Below are 16,727 nucleotides of genomic sequence, written 5' to 3'. Positions count from 1 at the left end.
AGCTGTTGTCATAACTCTTGCCTTTTCTCTCAGTGACTCATTTTTCTGTTATTCCAGAGAGAGACCTTTTTGGAGCAGAACCTTTTGACCCTTTTAGCTGCGGAGCAGGAGATTTCCCTCCAGACATTCAGTCCAAGCTAGATGAGATGCAGGTAACCATGGAGTTATCAATTATGTAGCTTTCTGTGGATACATGAATATTATTAAAATACATTTTTACAGTGTTTTAAAAACATGTTCTGGACTCCACAGTTACATAGGGGTGGGGGGGACAAGTACAGGAAAGGTGACTGGTATTCTTAACTCATGGGGAACTGAAATTTTTCAGCCTGAAGATCTTGATAGATGTTATCACATGGTAATAATACAGACAGACACCTGACGTTATTTAAGGCTTACCAGCACTGTAAACAAAATGGTTACTGCTGCTCCTCTCTAGGAAGGGTCTGAGCCAAGTTTTAAGGAGAGCTGTTCTTAGAGGCCTACCTATGCATTGACCTTGTTATTCCTCAGAAATTTCCTACTGCCTTTAGAAATTTTCATACCTGATTGTTGCATTCTGGACCACAGCCTGTTGAGAACTGATTCAAGTACTCAGGTCTTTTTTCATCTGGAAATATTTGTTGAGTCTGAAATACTCTATGCTGTTTGTTTAGATATTGACTTCAATTTGAAGCAGTTGTGGGAGAAAGCCTTTAAACTGCAGGCTAAGTCTCAGACTTTGCAAACTGCTAACTCCTTGCCAGCTTTCTTATCTGTTTTTTTCACAGCAGCCTTCCAGCAAATGGAAGGCTGAGAACTTTGGGAACTTGAATTTCTAGGATCCTGGCTCCTCAGCAGGAAGCGTTCCCAGGGCTTGCAGACATCTTGTGGCTTGAGAGCCCACAAAATATGAGAGCAAGGTCTCAGGCGCACTGATTTTTGCTTCTGCCTAGAGAATAGCAGAAACGTTTTAAAATGGCTTCAGTACACTTAATTACTGTTGAATTTTCCTAAATAACATTTGCAAATTCCTCTTCGTTGAGACATCTGAATGTGTATGTGGAGGAGTTTTCCGTGTGGATGCCACCGCTGGAGAAAACTCATCTCACTGTGAAATAAGTAATATATATTCTTGCTCATCTGTGCTCTGGCCTGTGTAATTTCAGAGTGCAACTAAAAGCCAAAGCTGCTTTCTTTGCAGCTACATTAGAAATACTTACGTTCTGTGAATTTCGTAACCAAGACCTTTTGTAGGAAACACAAAATAAATCAACCAAGACAATCTTCGGAACTTCACATTGACAGAGACACGTTTCCGTTAAGTATATATAGTATTAAGTATATAGTTATAGGTGAAAATGAGCTATGGTGTCTGTGAATGCTATGGAGAATTCTGTGTAAAGCATTTGTGTAAAGTATCAAACACAATTCTTACTACAAACAGTGTTTTCTCAAAGTTTTATTTTGTTAGGCTATGACTCCTGTGTGCTATCATGTTGTGCAGCATCAAGAAATGGTTTGGTAGAAATCTATCAGAGATTTTTGGTCAGTCATGAAATGGAGAACTTGCCATCAACTTCACTGTTGACACGAGACAAAACAAACTAGTATTTATCTATTTCTAGGTTCTGTTGCAAATAATACTGCATTGGTTAAGTAGTCTGTTGTGTGCATACATGTGTTATTCTTTTTTTTTGTTTTGTCTGTAAACTTGTGTCACAGAGAACCAAGCTTATCTTGATTGAAAGTTTATTAGTAGACTTGCATGTTGGTGTACAAGTTGTTGTTCACATATAATTCAGTTAAGTCCAGTGCAAAACTGATAGGATATAGAAAAAAAACATATTTGACTTTGATCAAAGCAAAAGCGATGTTAAGTGACTTTCCTGTGATGTTAATATATCACTGTAGATCGTTGTTATATTTACTTGCCACGCATAAGTTCTTTTTGTAAATTGTATGTATCAGTCTTGCAAAATGCAAATTGAAAAATGTTTTTCCTTATATCTCTTTTATCTTCTTATGCTTTCCTGGGTGCCTAGCGTCAGCGATGGTTGGTATTTCATGTTTTAATAATGGTATTTACAACTTTTATAATGGGAAAGTTCAGATGCTCTTGTCCAGTGTTTTTAGGCTTTAATTTGATTTATAAATGCTTTATATTTTTGTGTAAATGTAGGTATGTATAGAAGTTAGTAAGATTTGTATTTTATATATGCAATTATAAAATGTCAAGGCCTTTCTCATTTTTATAAGCCTACAATTTTTAAGGTGAGGATAGCTGATTTTCAACTTGTTTCATTTGTTTGATCAGCTCTTATCAACTCCTTGGTTTTTTTTGTGTGATACTGAAATGTCCAGCATTGTTCTTTGGAAGTCTGTGAATGAAATGGTCTGTGTAAAACCTTTGGCTACATAGATTTTTATACCACTACAGCTGTAAATGTAACTACGCTTTCAATTGGAGATTTTAACTTAAAAATTTAAAATGAGTCAACAATGCCGGAGGTCAGTTGTTACTACAAACAGCCTTTGTGAGGAAAGGTGAAATGGCTGCCACAGATGGTCAAAGAACAAAGAATGTGGTGTCCTCTGAGAAATCTAAAATTCAGAAAAATTTCAGAGAAGTGTGAGCTGCTTCCTTCACTGCAATGAATTCAAAGTTAAGGGAGTTGTTGTCTTTACGTTTCTGTGGTCTTCCTTTTTTCCAAAGTACAGCCTGCATTTCAGTGAATATTTATTTCAATTAATATTCAAAGGTTGGCATCCAATAGTTAGGAATATGATATATAGTATACTATAATATAATGTTTAATTCAGCTTAACCCACATTCAGAGTGGCCAACAATTGACCTCAGAACCAACCAGCAGCAGGTTACCTGGAAGAACTCAGGCAGTCCTTTAACCCGTTCTCAGCAAGCATGCCCTAGTCTGCAGAAAAGCTGTCTTAGAGAAACGTGTGTTGGATAGGAATGCGCAAGCAAAGTGGGAGAATAAAGCACAAGAAAACTGAGGCGGCACTGGGGATAAACTTTCAGGAGCAGGTGCTTTTCCTTTGCATCTGATATTCTGAACTTCATGCAGTCAGATCCAGTTCCTCAACCTCTGGCAGAGCAATTTATGTTTAAACTTTAGGGAGGATCCAAAATTCAGTTAAGCTCTTTCTATTCTGTTTCTTAGTCCAACCTCAGCCAAATTTTTTGGAGAGCTCAAAACTCCAGCATGTGCTGAGATACGAGTTTTACAGCTCAGACATCGCTCTGAAGACTCTCCAACCTCCTGTTTCCTCCACCCTTATGCTGAAACATATTTTCGTCCCTTCTATTTTGACTGCATCCAAACATTAATAAAAGAAATCTTGCAGTGAGGTGAAGTTTGCCTGGATTCTGAATCATAGTAGCGACAGCTGCTATGATTTATCAAAATATCAAGGTAGTTAATATTTTAAAGCCTGCAGGATCTGCAGACTGTTCTCCCTGCACAGCCAAATGTAGTCAGGAGGCTTGTCCAGTTTCCATCCAAAATGAGTTATGCTCAGCCCTCTAAATTATCTTCTCAATACATGTTGATTTACCATTGGTTCACTGAGTTTGTGCTGACTTAAGGTCATTGAGTGAAGTCAGGTGGTGAAGGGATAAACAATCTAACCTCAGACAGGGCCATATGGGTTGACTTTGGCAGATTTACCTTGTGATAAAATTGAAATAGTTTGTGTGTTACTGCTTGTTTTTAAATGGAATAGCATAAAAGAAAGAAGAAAAAATAATGGGGAATTTTGGAAGATGGGTTGTTTTCAGATTACTTTTCATATTGGAAATAAGCTTTGCATCTCTAGGAGACCCATCACATGTTAGTATAATGTTGTTATTTTTCTGTGTAACTAAGATGTTCCATCATCTTGGAAGTAAAAAAGCACTGTCATGTAGATATGAGCACATAAGCAAAGCACCATGTAGGTGTAGATTCTATAGCTCTTCATGTTCCATTTCCTGCCCACCATCAGGGATGGTCTTTGTCTGCATTCCGCCCATTTGAGATATGTTGCTGTTTACTGAGCCCTGGCAGTACAAGTTGTGGTGCACATGCTTTTTAATGAAAAGGCAATGTGCTATGCTAAGAACGTATTATGAGAACCCAGAATGTTTGATATTTAAAATAGTATTAAAATTGATGATGGATAGCATGTAATGTGTACCAAGTACTTGACCATATGTCATTTTTAAGGAAAAAATTTCTACCTAACACGTTAATCCAGCTTAACAGAAAAGCATAAAAATGAAGCGTAATTTATAATTACTCAGCCATTCCAACTGACATCATTATTATTACAGCTGTGAATGCTGGGCTTTAGAGTGGAGAGTAGAAGGTAGGCGTATGCTGGGTATTATAATAAACGTACAGCAGCTTCAAGGTGACATAAAGCTGTAGGCTTTGTGTTATGTTTTCCTACCTACCTTAATCACCTTTCAGTTGTCCTGGGCTTAAATGAGAATCTTTTCATAAAAACTTACATCTTGGTTGACAACAGCTGGTTGGATCATTTTCTTGTTGTTACAATTAACATAAATTTTCTGAAGTATAGGTTAGCAGATTCCAGAAGTACTGAAGAATTTGGAGCTAGCTGGCAAGAAGTGTGGGGCTGGAATGGAGGTGGCTGTGGGAGATTGTGGAGTTTGTGCTTTCTTAATCTTTAGGAATTTGTTTGCAATGCTACTCCAGCAGACAAAGGCAAAGGAATGTTTTGAAGTTTTCCCTTTTTGAATGCTGCATTCAATGGGAATATTGATTGAGGCAATACTTCTTACTTGGAGTATCCTGGTTTATAATCCTACGTCTCCTTTTCCTTTACCTTAAATACTTGAAATAATAATAATAATCTGAATTCTTTAAAATCCTGAAAAATGCTCTGAGGGCTCTGCAGATTTCTCTGATATCCTGCTTATGTGGTTTTTTTGACACTGTGGTTGCCATGAAAATGTGGACCTCCTAGTTACTGTTGAATCTTATCCAGTGACTTTTGTGTGGTCTATGATGGATGAATATCATGCACATCCACTCCAGTCAGTATAACAGCGAGATGAGTGCACATCTGACAAGTACAGATCTGGTTTGCTCCAGGCTGACCAGAAAAACCTCACAGCTATGTAAGATGTTACCAAGCAGTTCTGAAATGTATAAAGGAAAGATAGAAGCATGCAGAAAATGAACTGGATGTGTGCCGCATCGTAGGACTGGTGGAGCTTTGGAAGGGCTCCCAGCAGAGATACAAATGAAATTGTGTCCTTGTTAGACCAGTCGCCATACATTTTCTACAATTACAGCTGCATGAAGACTCTTCAGGTTGAAGCAGAAACTGTCCCTTTTACAGCCTCAAAACTGGCAGCTGCTTCTAAATGCTTAAAAAATATTAGAGTTTAAGACGCACAGGAACTGAGAGGTTTATGATTCAGCAGACTGAACTGTCGAGCTAATCCTAGGACTGGTGCTTCTTTGTAAGCAGTCTTATTCTGAATGCTGTTACATCAAGAAACTGCATCCTTTGGTTAAATAACCAATGTCTCATTTATGACAGATTGCTGGCTTGGAATTTCACACTCTGTTTGCTTGAAATATCTTTTGCACTGTATGTTCCTCCTGTTAGCTTGTTGAAAAGTGCAGAAGGGAGGGGGAAATAAGTCAAATATGCCAGTGAGCATTGTCAACATCATGTCACCCAGGCAAGACAAACCTGGCAGCACAGCTGCAGGCTTACAACCCAGTAATGCTGCTGGCTCACTGTCTCATAGTATGAATGTTAGGAAAATGTAAACTTTGCCTGAAAAAATCTCAGACCACTTAGTAATCATCTCCAGGAAGTATATTGAATTTTTCAGCATTGCAGATGGCATTGTCTGGAGGGTTATTAAATATTCAGTCTCTTAATACCTAGCCTGCGGGTTACATTTGTTTGAAATAAAGCTGTTTTGACTTGTGAATGATCTTCTAAAGCCAAAAGGTATTCTCCTGAGGTACTCCTATGCATTATGACAAGTCATGAGTTTCTGCCAAGTCCCAGTGCAGGCTGCCTTAAAAGAAGATTTGATTTGATTAAAAGATGCTTGGTTTCGAAAAGCACTTAGTATTGATTTCATAGCACATAATCAACATTCTCCAAGTGAATTATAGGCTGAGAGTACTGAGCTAAGCAGTGTGACAGGTGCCACTGGAGCCGATGTTCATGTGGTATCTATATTTGGTGGCTTGTTTCCAGCTGCTTAAGGCTTGACAATACCTTTGCCTAACAAACTGGACATCTCTGGTTTCAAAGGTGACTTTACTTTTGATGACCAGGCCATAAATATTCAGCTGCTTTTAATGAGAAAAATGAAAACAAGAGCCTTTTCCATGCTTTAAAGTGCTGCTGTTGCTTTGGTGCAAGCAAGGTGTGTTTTGTCAGCCAAGGTGTGTACTTGTGGAAATGATTCTTTACCATGCAGGGAGAGGTAGCATATGGCTTCTAGTAGTGTTTCTACCAATGAAACTTGAGAAATTTTGAATTTACCTCCTTTAGAATTTGTTTGCTCCTTCCAAAACATTGTATTTTGATGTTGCTGATTTATTCTTGTATTTGAAATCCATCTTTCAATCATTCATAATGAAACAGGTATGATTCTATTGACCTTGTATTGAAGCACAGATGACCATAGGCTGTAAAGCATAACACTTCTCAATGTAACTGCACAGTGAAGGATTCACAACAAACCTCTGAGGTTTTGTTGGGCACTGCTACATTTATTGTGAGACTACTTCTAATTTGGGGGATTGCTGAATATACAATATGTCTGGTATTAATAGCAATGTCCCTGATGTACGTCTCTGTAAGGTATAAATATAATAATCTTTTTCCTCATACAGCAATCTGATCTTTCCTGCTTATAAATTGTGTGGAATTTTGCTCATGTTCAGTATAATTCAAATCAAACTTGTTTATTTTTATATCAATTTATGTATGCAAGTAGTCAGTGTTTTTATTCTAATGCTACTTGATATAGGCACAGTATTTCTTTAGAGTGAAGTCCTTTTGTGTGTTCATGGCTTAAAGAAAAGTAAGACTAATTGACTGACCAAATAGCATAAATGTGAATTATCCTGTTAAGCAACCTCTTGAGCAGTCTCAGCTAATTACCCTGAAGTTGATCTAGAATTAATCTGGAATTTAGATATTTATAGAGAAAATAATCCCCTAGGAGTTACTTTGTCTTTTATTAACGATGTCTTGTTTCGTTGCAGGAGGGGTTCAAAATGGGATTAACTCTTGAAGGCACAGTATTTTGTCTTGACCCACTAGACAGCAGATGCTGATGCCAAGAAACTAAAAGTGAAATTCTCACACAGTGTTTTTTAATTCTGAATGTGTATTCACAAATATTATCCATGTGCCAAAACATGCTTTTTTTTTCAACATGTGAACTCTTATGAGGTTTGCTTCTGTAAAAAAAAAACACAAAACAACAACAGAAACCAACTTAGTTCCACTCCTTCCCTGTACAAATGTATAAAGTTGTGTTGTTTATGAAATATGAATTAAATCACACTGTTTCTTTGCCTCACACTTTGGCCCAAGTTGACTATGCTTTACTACTAGTTGCCTGAAGGAGTTCTTCAGAAAGCTGACACGTACCTCTGTGCAGAGATGCAAGCATGAGTTTCACCTAATGCTTTACTTGGCAGTATTTTGAAAGTAAGCTTTTAAGCTATTATTTAAAGTTCCGTCAGTAAAATGATTAATTGCAGTTGCAATGAAAAAGCAGAAAACATTAACCATTAATACATGCTTTAAGAAAACTGGAATGCTGTGTAATTAATTTCTATTACTGTGTACAGTTATACACGGTATATCTGTTGTTATTAGTTTATAAAATCCAGAAGACCAGTAGGTCATTAAATCACATTTTAGAAGCTAACCAATAGTGTGTTACTTAGTGTTTAGTAAGAGCTGCTAAACTGCAGAAATGAAGTACTTACCCTCTGTTTTATTTTATAGATGAACAGTAAAGCGAACCATTTAGAATTCATTGCAAAACAAAATTCATAATGATTACTTGAACATTAGACTTTGAATTTGCTTTTACTGAGGGATTTATGTAATTTCATACACAAGCGGGCACGCTTTGCAGAGGTTAATTGTGAGCTGCTTTCAGCACCTGAGTGTTCAGTTCAATATTGTTTTAATCGTCTCCTTTGATGTTATATGTCTTAATATAAGTTTGAAACTTGCTGCAAGGTTTCGGTATGTTGGGTAAGTCCCTCATACTTCCTTGTTTTTTATGTTATGCAAGCAACTGCACACCAAAACTTTCAGCTGCTAATGAGTTTAAAGCTGACCTTTCTATGCATACTCTTTGCTAGCCTTCAGCACAAGCAATAAAATAATATCCTGAGTTTATTTCAGATGAGTATTATTGTTAATTTTTCAATGCCCAAACTCCACGTTAGTTCAATTTAATCCTCTTAAAAACTCCTGTATTCTCCCCTTGTAAACATAACAACAACAACAAACAGCCCTAACAGTGTTTTGGTTATTTTCTCTTGTTTTCCAGGGAGGCTTTTTGTGACCCTTAGGGTTTTTTCCTCAGGGTCCGCAGTTTACACAAAAAAGTATTTTGCAGATTCTTTCAAGTGTGTATATTTTTACACCCCCTTCAACAAAGTCCTTCAAAAAACCTTTCAAAAGTCTGCTGAAATTAATGATGTTATTCCTTCGCTGAGTTTGGCTCTTGCTCATATACTCTGCTAAACTGGGACCCCAATGTTCTGCATTGCTTTAGTCTTCCTCTCTATAATTTTTCATTGACTAGTCACATAGACCATTATATATATTAAACAAAATATATATGTATATATAAATCACTAACAAATAGAATAGTATGTTTCATAAAGAAAAGTCTTTATAATTTTGTTTGTCATATAGTATTTTGGAATTTGTATAATGAGGATGTTTAGTAGCCATAGTAATGGCCTTTTTTAACAAATAGAATTTGTATTTTTATTGTACTTTAAAAAGCTTTACATAATAAACATATATTTAGTGGTCATTTATTATCAATTGTAACACCAAAATAAATAATATTTGCACATTTTAAGAAATGTTTTTCTTTACTGGTTTTTATGATAGTTGACTGCAAATGGCATGATTAAATATTGCATAACTGGTCAATCCATACAAAAATACTCAAATCGACACAGCACGGCATTTTAAATGAAAAGGTTGTGTGATCCAATTGGAAGCTGTATTTCTATGTAAATTCAAATGTCTGTTTAATTTTGCCTAAAATAAATGTTTTTAAATAAATTGCATCGTGGGACACAGTGTTCATTTGGTTGCATGTTCACTGGATGGGATGGAGTGGAGGTGCGTAACAAGCTGCTGTGAAGAATGCTTTGCAGTGACATTATATGGTGAAGTCAGCAAATACCAGGTGTCAGCCACTGTAAAAGTACATCCCCATTTTTTTGTCCTTTATTGAGTTTGGTCTGAGCTGTTATCATGAGAGAAAAATTGGTTCTGTGCACAGTTACCTAATATAAGTACTATGGGAATTTTGATTCCTCTTTCTTTTCTTGTCTTTCAACAGTACTTCATGGATTTAATGGACTCTATATGATGTTTTGTTTTGTTGTTTTTCCTTGTTATACTTAGCTCATAAGCATACCTACCTAGTAAATGACTTAAGTGGCTAATTAAGGAATACAGAAGGCAACTTCTCTAAGATCTGCCTGTGTTAATGGGATGGGCTGCAGAAAGTGGTGTTGATGTGTCTGACAAAACTAATCTTAAATAATCTTAAACCTTCTATTAATTGCTTCTTCAATAACTTTCATTAAGCTAATACTCCAAATCTATTTAATTTCTTGCAGAAATAGGGCTTGGACAGTTTATGGGACTGGACACTGTCAGGGATAGCAAGAAAGGGGTATGTGTAATTTGCTGTGAGTTACAAACACAACCTAATCTTCTTTCTTACAATCTGCACTGATATTCCAACTAGTATTGGTGTTCTGTTACAGGTAATGCTTTAGTATCATGAGCTAAATGTTCAGACTGTTAGTGTAAATATATGTCTTTGAGACCAGTACAAGGAGTGTGGGTAATTGCTCTTGCTTTCTTTAGAGTGAATAGGAGTTCTTGCATCGCTTGGCAGAGCTTTGTCTTTGGAAGCTCCCTTTTGATTATCTTCTACAAGCACTGCCTGGTGGCCTGCTGATGGGAACATGAAGTGCTTCCACTAACTGTGAACATGGGCATCTCGCTTAATGGAAGACTTATATGTTCAAGCCTGAAAAAGTTAGTAGTGTCATCAGTAAGGTTAGGAAAATGGTTGGTAGCAAATGGCACTTGTTGCTTTTGTTTGAATATTTTCTCTTCGACAAAATTTTTTTTTTTTTTTTTTTTTTTTAAGTCTGCTAACATTGCTGACCTGGTTGTAACATCCCTTCCTGATGAATAGTGCTGGATTTCAGTTCCCCACTACACTGATATGTATTCCCTAAGTTATATTAACAGCTGGAAAATTTCTCTTTTTCTACTCTTTCTTGTTAAATTGACTGTTTGTTCTCTTCCTGTGTGCTTATCACACCACCACGAGTGTAAACAAATTGCTTAGGTCAAAATACTCCTTAAACCAACTAAGCTCCTGTACATTTAGTTTATGTGTTTGCTTTAGCACATGGTAAGTTAGTGAGCATCACTGCAGGATGCTCTTAGCTTAAGCCCTGGCCTTTACTTCAGCTAGATCAGTTTGTAAGTGGCTCTCTTTTGTCTCTCCATGTGACAGATTGATCAGGTCTTTCAAATTGGCCATGATAAATCCTTTATGTGGCAGAAAGAGTTATGTTTTATTTTGGCTTCCCATATGGAAAGAATGAAAGGAAAAAGAAGGTGCTCGAAGTCTTCTCACACTTCCAGAGGTAAGTGTGACTGTGTAATTCCCAAGGTGATTGAACTTGCCAAGAAATGGAGTGGATTCTGAGACTTCATTATGGTGATTATTTTTCAATTTGCTGCATTAAGCATGGTTTCACTCTCACAGAGCAATTCTGCTTCACAAAAAGAGTCTCTTCTGCAAACGAGATGCGTGCCAGTACCTGAGAAATCTCTATCCAGAGCTTCAGTTTTCATTGTATCCTGTTGGTCACAATTTGTCTCCTTTTGGACACTCTCTTAAGAAATATTATTAATGACTACAGATGAGCTCACATTTATATTAACTTACCACTTAAGAATTCTGTTCCTGCTTTTTCAGATAGAGAATGCAAAAGAAAAGAAAAAAAGCTTAATAAGTGATCATACATTTTAAAAACAATCAAAGATGCCTACAACTTTTTCTGTAAGATTTAGCACTAAGACAGAAAGTAAGTAAAACTATCAAGTGACCTTCAGTTCCTGATTACCCTCCATTTTTTTTTTCCTGTTATAAGACACTCTTAAAGGGAATGAGATGTGTTCCATTGTCAGCTGGTGAAAATATGTAGCGCTTCTAATCAACAGAATAGAGTACAGAATCTCTATCTTGTCTGATTATTTGATGTTTATGGGGACCTTTTTGTTTGGAGTAAATCCTAGCATTTATAATCTATGCATAATTCTTGAGATGCTTTAATATTTAGCGTTGGTGCAGAGATTTAACAAGCTGAACATTTTTTAATTCATCATACCAAAGCTTCCTGGGACTTGAAATGTTTTCAGTGAATTTCATGGACTGCTTAACGATTTCATTGTGGTGCATAAAGGCTTCTGAACATATGAATATGCAGATTACCATTTGTATTTGAGAAATATCTTGGGAGCCTAATTTATGAATAGTCTGGGCTAAAAACAACCTGAACGCTTAATCTCACAGTGCATTTTGGAATTCTAATGCTCGCATGAATGGCTGCAAATAGAATCTTTGCATCCATGGCTTGGAGCTCAACTCAATTTCTCCACTATTTAGTTCAGAAAAGCTTTATCCCTTGTCATGAAGAATGCAAAGGAGTAGAATAGAAGTGCAGCAGAAAGGTAAAGAGGGAAAAAATGTCATATTGTGCAGTTTAGTGACTTTTTTTTTTTAATAATGTTTTTTCCTGCCATGTCAGCATTTATGGCTAATTCAGGATTATGCAAGGGTCACCAGCCAGCAGATCTGACACATTTGCAGAACATGGGAACAGGTAGATCTATGTGAGCTGAACTCCTCATTAAACTCTTTATTTAAAAAGAATTTGCCCCAAAAAGAATTCTTAGAATAGAACCTCTATTTTTTTTCATGTCACTTTTTTTGCAGTTTTTTGCCACCCCAGGCTCTTCTGTCTGAAGAAGTAATCAGAACTACTACTATAATGAGTCTTCATAATGGCTCCTTGGTGCTCTACCACAAATGGTATTAAAATAGTTCCAAGTTTCATTCCATATAATTATTGAAGGTGGTTGTATTAGAGGGTTGATGAGCAGCTCTGAGCTTCTAAGCAAAAGACCTGGAGGCGGTACTAATTTGATGTAAGGGTGGAGCATAAAGTTAGTTAGAATGGAAATATTTCACTGAAAATATAGCATCATCTTGGAATCTGTACTGGTTCACTTTCCAAAATATTAGTGTGCATTTTAAATGTATTTATGTGGCTTTTTAAATTTTTGTTTGTTTGTTTCTTCATTTTTTATTTTTTTTTTTCAAATAGTACTAATATTTAATACTGGAACAGAATTGCTATTATGATGGAATAAAATCTCCTGGTATTTTAACAATAAAGAATTAGGTATTAGTGGCTATGCTCCCTGTTCTTAAAACTGTACATGGGTTATGATACCTTGAAGAAGCCAGGATAGTTTTTAATTTCAGTGACTTCAGTTGTAATTTGGGGCAGTTAAATGTGAGATACACAGTGGGGGGAAAAAAATGTTTTCATGAGATGAGTGAGTATTAATGAGAAATTTTACATGAGAATGAGATTTCTTTCTCTGTTGACACTTAGTTATGGCCTGGTCCCAAGTTAAGCAACATTAATGTAGCCTTTAACTGTGGATCAGACATGCTGCTTCTAAGAAGCAAACTAGTGCCTCTTGCTATTTGTAGGTTATCAAAAGTGGTGCCTGATTGTCAGAAATTTTAAACTTCCATTTCCTTGTTGAGTGCCTGTTTTCTCATTGTTCAGGGTGTTAAATCGATACATCAGGGTGTCCAAGGATTGTTAGGATTTTCTGTCTGTTTTATTAGTACCCAGATTGTCATAATATTTAATGCATACTTTAAGAGTGTTAGTCAAACCTGTGAAATTGTGCCATCAAAATTGAATGCTGTCATAACATCACAAGTATTGAAGTATAAAACTGAAATAATGAAACCGTCTACACCATTTTAGTATTTAATAGGCCATCAATGACGTAGGTTTTTTGTGAGAACTAAGTATTATTAAAAAGAAGTACGTGACTGGAGTTCACTAAGTAAACAAGATAAATTACCTCCTGGCAATATAATAAATAAATCAGTAAAATCACTAAAGCCACATGAGTTGTATGGCCAAAATTAATGTAGCAGAAATGGGTTTGTTTCTTTGGACCACAGAGGTAGTCTGTCACAGCCCTCCCTGGTTGAAAACCAAAGAGGAAAAAAAATCCCAAGCAATTTTCTAAGCAGTACTCGACTCTGATCCAAGATATTAATGCAAATAATTTTACTGTAAGGTTGAGCTAAAGCAAGATTATTCCAAGCAATAATACAGACTGCATATTGAGGCCATTTGTGAAAGGCATTCTCCACTGAAAGTGTGAAAGGTTATCTCTATTATGAATTCAGCAGTCTGATGTTAACATGAGAATGTGAGGATAGTCCTAATTCTTGCTGCATTTGCAAGCACTTCAGGGTCACAAAAGACACTGGAAAGCAATGACAAAGGCCAAGCATAATGATGAAGCTTAATTCAGAGAGGCTATCAACAGGAAAACTTGATTTGCATGACAGTATATACTCCAGTAGACACTTATGTGATGTTTAACTGATCTGAAAAGGAGATAAATTTAGGAGTATTTTTCAACTCACAGATGATTCAGCAAATGCTACTGAACAGTATTTATCATGTCCTTAAATACTATGCTGTTGTGTTACTCATTTTATTTTTCAGTGGGGGAGAAAAAAAAAAGTGGACAAGCTGAATGTTTACAATAACTAAGGTGGCATTTTCTAATAGTTTCATTCCCATAAGAGTTGAAAAGCCAACATCTGTTGCTATACCTGCTGCATGTTGCAGTATGCAGATAGTCACAACTGGGTTTACCATTGCATTTTCTACAGAGACTGATGCCCTCAAATACACTGGAGTTAGGAGGAGAGTTTGAGAAGGTGAGATGTGAATGTGCTTCATACGCTGCAACTTCCAGACAAGGATAGAGATTACCAAAGCTAGCACTGTAAGTAGAAATGTCAAATCATTTCAGATCAGGATTTCAAGCACAGTACTACTACTGTACAGATACAAGCACCCCTCTGATTTGTTATAAAGCAGAGAACAGTTCAAATTCCATTTTTTCTCAGTCCCTGGAAAACACTACCTTTAGATAGATTCTTGCAGAATTTACATGAATCAGAAATACGTTCTGACTCACCATACACGATTAAAAAGCAAAAAGCTAGGAAAGGAGGGAGAGGTTAATGGTATCCATGGAATATGCATTCTCTGTTTCATAAATGGCAATTATTGAAAACTGAACAGTTCAGTATAAGACATTGAGGCTTCTATGCTTGTTTAATTTATTTTTCCCACAATTCTGTTCTTCTTAGAGAATGTGTGAAGTATGCAGACTATGTATATTTCAATTTTTAAGACTACAAATAATGGCAAACACCTTTCTTTCTTAAAACCTAAAACCCGGTCTTCTTCTGAAAGATCACAAGTTGCACATTGATGTTTCCAAGGGTTAGCAAGCCTACCAAAGAAAGTTGGAAAAAATACTGTGGTTGGCTCCAAGAACTGTACTGACTTCCAGGAAAGATAAATCAGTTTGTAATCTACAGCTCCATGTGTTCTTGTAGTTGTGCTTTTTTTCCACACCATATGAAACAGCATCACCCAGCTTGAGTGTTGCCTGAAACTGCTCCAATATTACATGCTTGGATGGCAGTCCTTGCAGTGACTCTCCAAAAGAATGTGATTTTAAGCACTAATAAATGAGGAGTTTGAACCCAATCAGGTGCAAACACACAGAGAATCAAGTTGTGTATGTTCTGAGAGCTATGGGAAGACAGGGAAGTGTCATAGTTTCTGAAGATTTGCAAACTCCTTCAAAAGCCTTGCTCTCCTTTTTTTCTGATGCAAGATACCAGAGACAGATAACAGTGCCAAGACAACCTGTGCAGGTTGATTACAGTTTGATGCAGTCACCTCTGAATCTATTTGTATGGCTTCATGTATGAATTCATAGAATTCATTTTTCTCTCTTCTTTCTTTTCTGCAGTGTGTCCTTACTTTGCAGTAGCATTCTGTCAGATATTTATCAGTTTCTTTTCACTTGTCCCTATGGTAGGATAAAGACAGAAAAATGTTCCTGCCTCTTTTTGTATGTCTTTATGTCGCTGGGTTGTATACCATTCCTTTATGGTCACATGTATCTAAATATCTATTTGTCAACAGACCAAATGGTATGTGTCTAAACACTTCTTATATCCTTCCACCACTGTGGCCCATAATCGTTTAACCAAAAAGTAAAAAAATAAAAGTCAGATTTTGGATAAAGCCATTAGAAGTGTATTACATAAGAGCTAAATTCAGTCATACACATGAGATACCCAGATTCCAGGTGTGCATGCTGTTGAGGAGATACACCCCAGGCTGCTGCTGATAACGCAGGGCAACCACTGTCTGCAAAATGGTACAAGCTGGAGATCGCTGTCACTGTAAGGGTTCATCAGACCCAAATGTTCAGGAAGGGATGTGTGGCCTGAACTTCTCTTTGATGTTTTGGCTCTGAATCTCTTCTTAGCCTCTCAGTTCTCCTCTTCCTCACCTCAGTGGTCTCTATACAGCATCAGAATCATACCACATCTGTTAATCTGATCTCTTGACTAGTTTATGCAGGACTTTCCTTTCTTCACTTGAAATCTTGCATTTATACTCACTCGATATGTCTTAATTTTACTTTTTTTCTTCTCCACAAGCTTTAATTGTGGACCATCAGTCTCCAAAAGGCTTCCTAACACCACTGCTGTAGGACGTTTTTGAAGAGTAAGTATGCAAACCTCATGAAAGACAGACTAGATGCTGACTATGAATCAATGCCAGCCTCCCCTTAAAGGCTGTCTGGAAATCCTTTCTTTGCGTGGCTGCCACTGTGGTCCTTAGCAGTTTGTTTGGTGAGATGCTGTGTGAGGCCAAGCCAGATGTACTCTTGATTTTCACAGTGCTCTCTCAAAATCGGTTTGTGGCTGTGGTAGATTAAATGCACATGGAAAAGTGAATAGCTGCCTCACAGCTTTGGCAGGCCTGACTGCTCTAAGTCCCCCACCCACACTTTTCTCCGTTACCAATATTCATTTAATGTTTTAATCCTCTTTTGTATCACTGAAGGCTTGTGTGTTATTTGTTAGAAATCCTCTCCAAAAAAGGAACAAAATACATCTTCCAGACATGTGCATTAACTTGGGAAAAGGTTGTAAAGCTTCCAACTTCATCTCCACCACCAATGATTGGATTAACTCCCAGTGAGTCGTTGCTACACTTTACTTTGTGGAGTCCTGGGA

General features: G+C 36.8%; 1 protein-coding gene and 1 long non-coding RNA gene across 20 annotated transcripts in view; both read left to right on the top strand.

Annotated features, from left to right (window-relative positions):
• Nucleotides 1-9,313, top strand: part of GULP1 (GULP PTB domain containing engulfment adaptor 1) — a 134,626-nt gene extending 125,313 nt beyond the window's left edge. For 11 of the 18 annotated variants that reach the window (XM_085552798.1, XM_085552793.1, XM_015867845.3 and 8 more), the window contains 2 exons: nucleotides 58-152; nucleotides 2,025-3,735. In XM_085552798.1, the coding sequence (XP_085408924.1) occupies nucleotides 58-152; nucleotides 2,025-2,171 (242 nt within the window). In that variant the 3' untranslated portion in view covers nucleotides 2,172-3,735. Of the gene's footprint in view, nucleotides 1-57; nucleotides 153-2,024; nucleotides 3,736-7,251 lie in introns of those variants that run through there. The other 7 variants (XM_085552796.1, XM_085552789.1, XM_085552794.1 and 4 more) reach the window with 1 other exon arrangement.
• Nucleotides 9,314-10,394: 1,081 nt separating this feature from the next.
• On the top strand, nucleotides 10,395-16,272 carry LOC146760139 (uncharacterized). 2 transcript variants are annotated; one of them, XR_014948112.1, is made up of 3 exons: nucleotides 10,395-10,929; nucleotides 14,286-14,401; nucleotides 16,146-16,272. It is a non-coding gene; the product is annotated as an uncharacterized LOC146760139 (long non-coding RNA). The 2 variants fall into 2 exon arrangements; XR_014948113.1 differs by lacking the exon at nucleotides 10,395-10,929 and adding an exon at nucleotides 11,263-11,373.
• Nucleotides 16,273-16,727: the final 455 nt, after the last annotated feature.

Source organism: Coturnix japonica, chromosome 7 (assembly GCF_054131305.1).
Source record: "Coturnix japonica strain WE chromosome 7, WE-NBRP24, whole genome shotgun sequence".
NCBI classification, from domain to species: Eukaryota; Metazoa; Chordata; class Aves; order Galliformes; family Phasianidae; genus Coturnix; species Coturnix japonica.
Note: the sequence above shows the minus strand (reverse complement) of the source record. Positions and strands in the feature narration are given on the sequence as shown.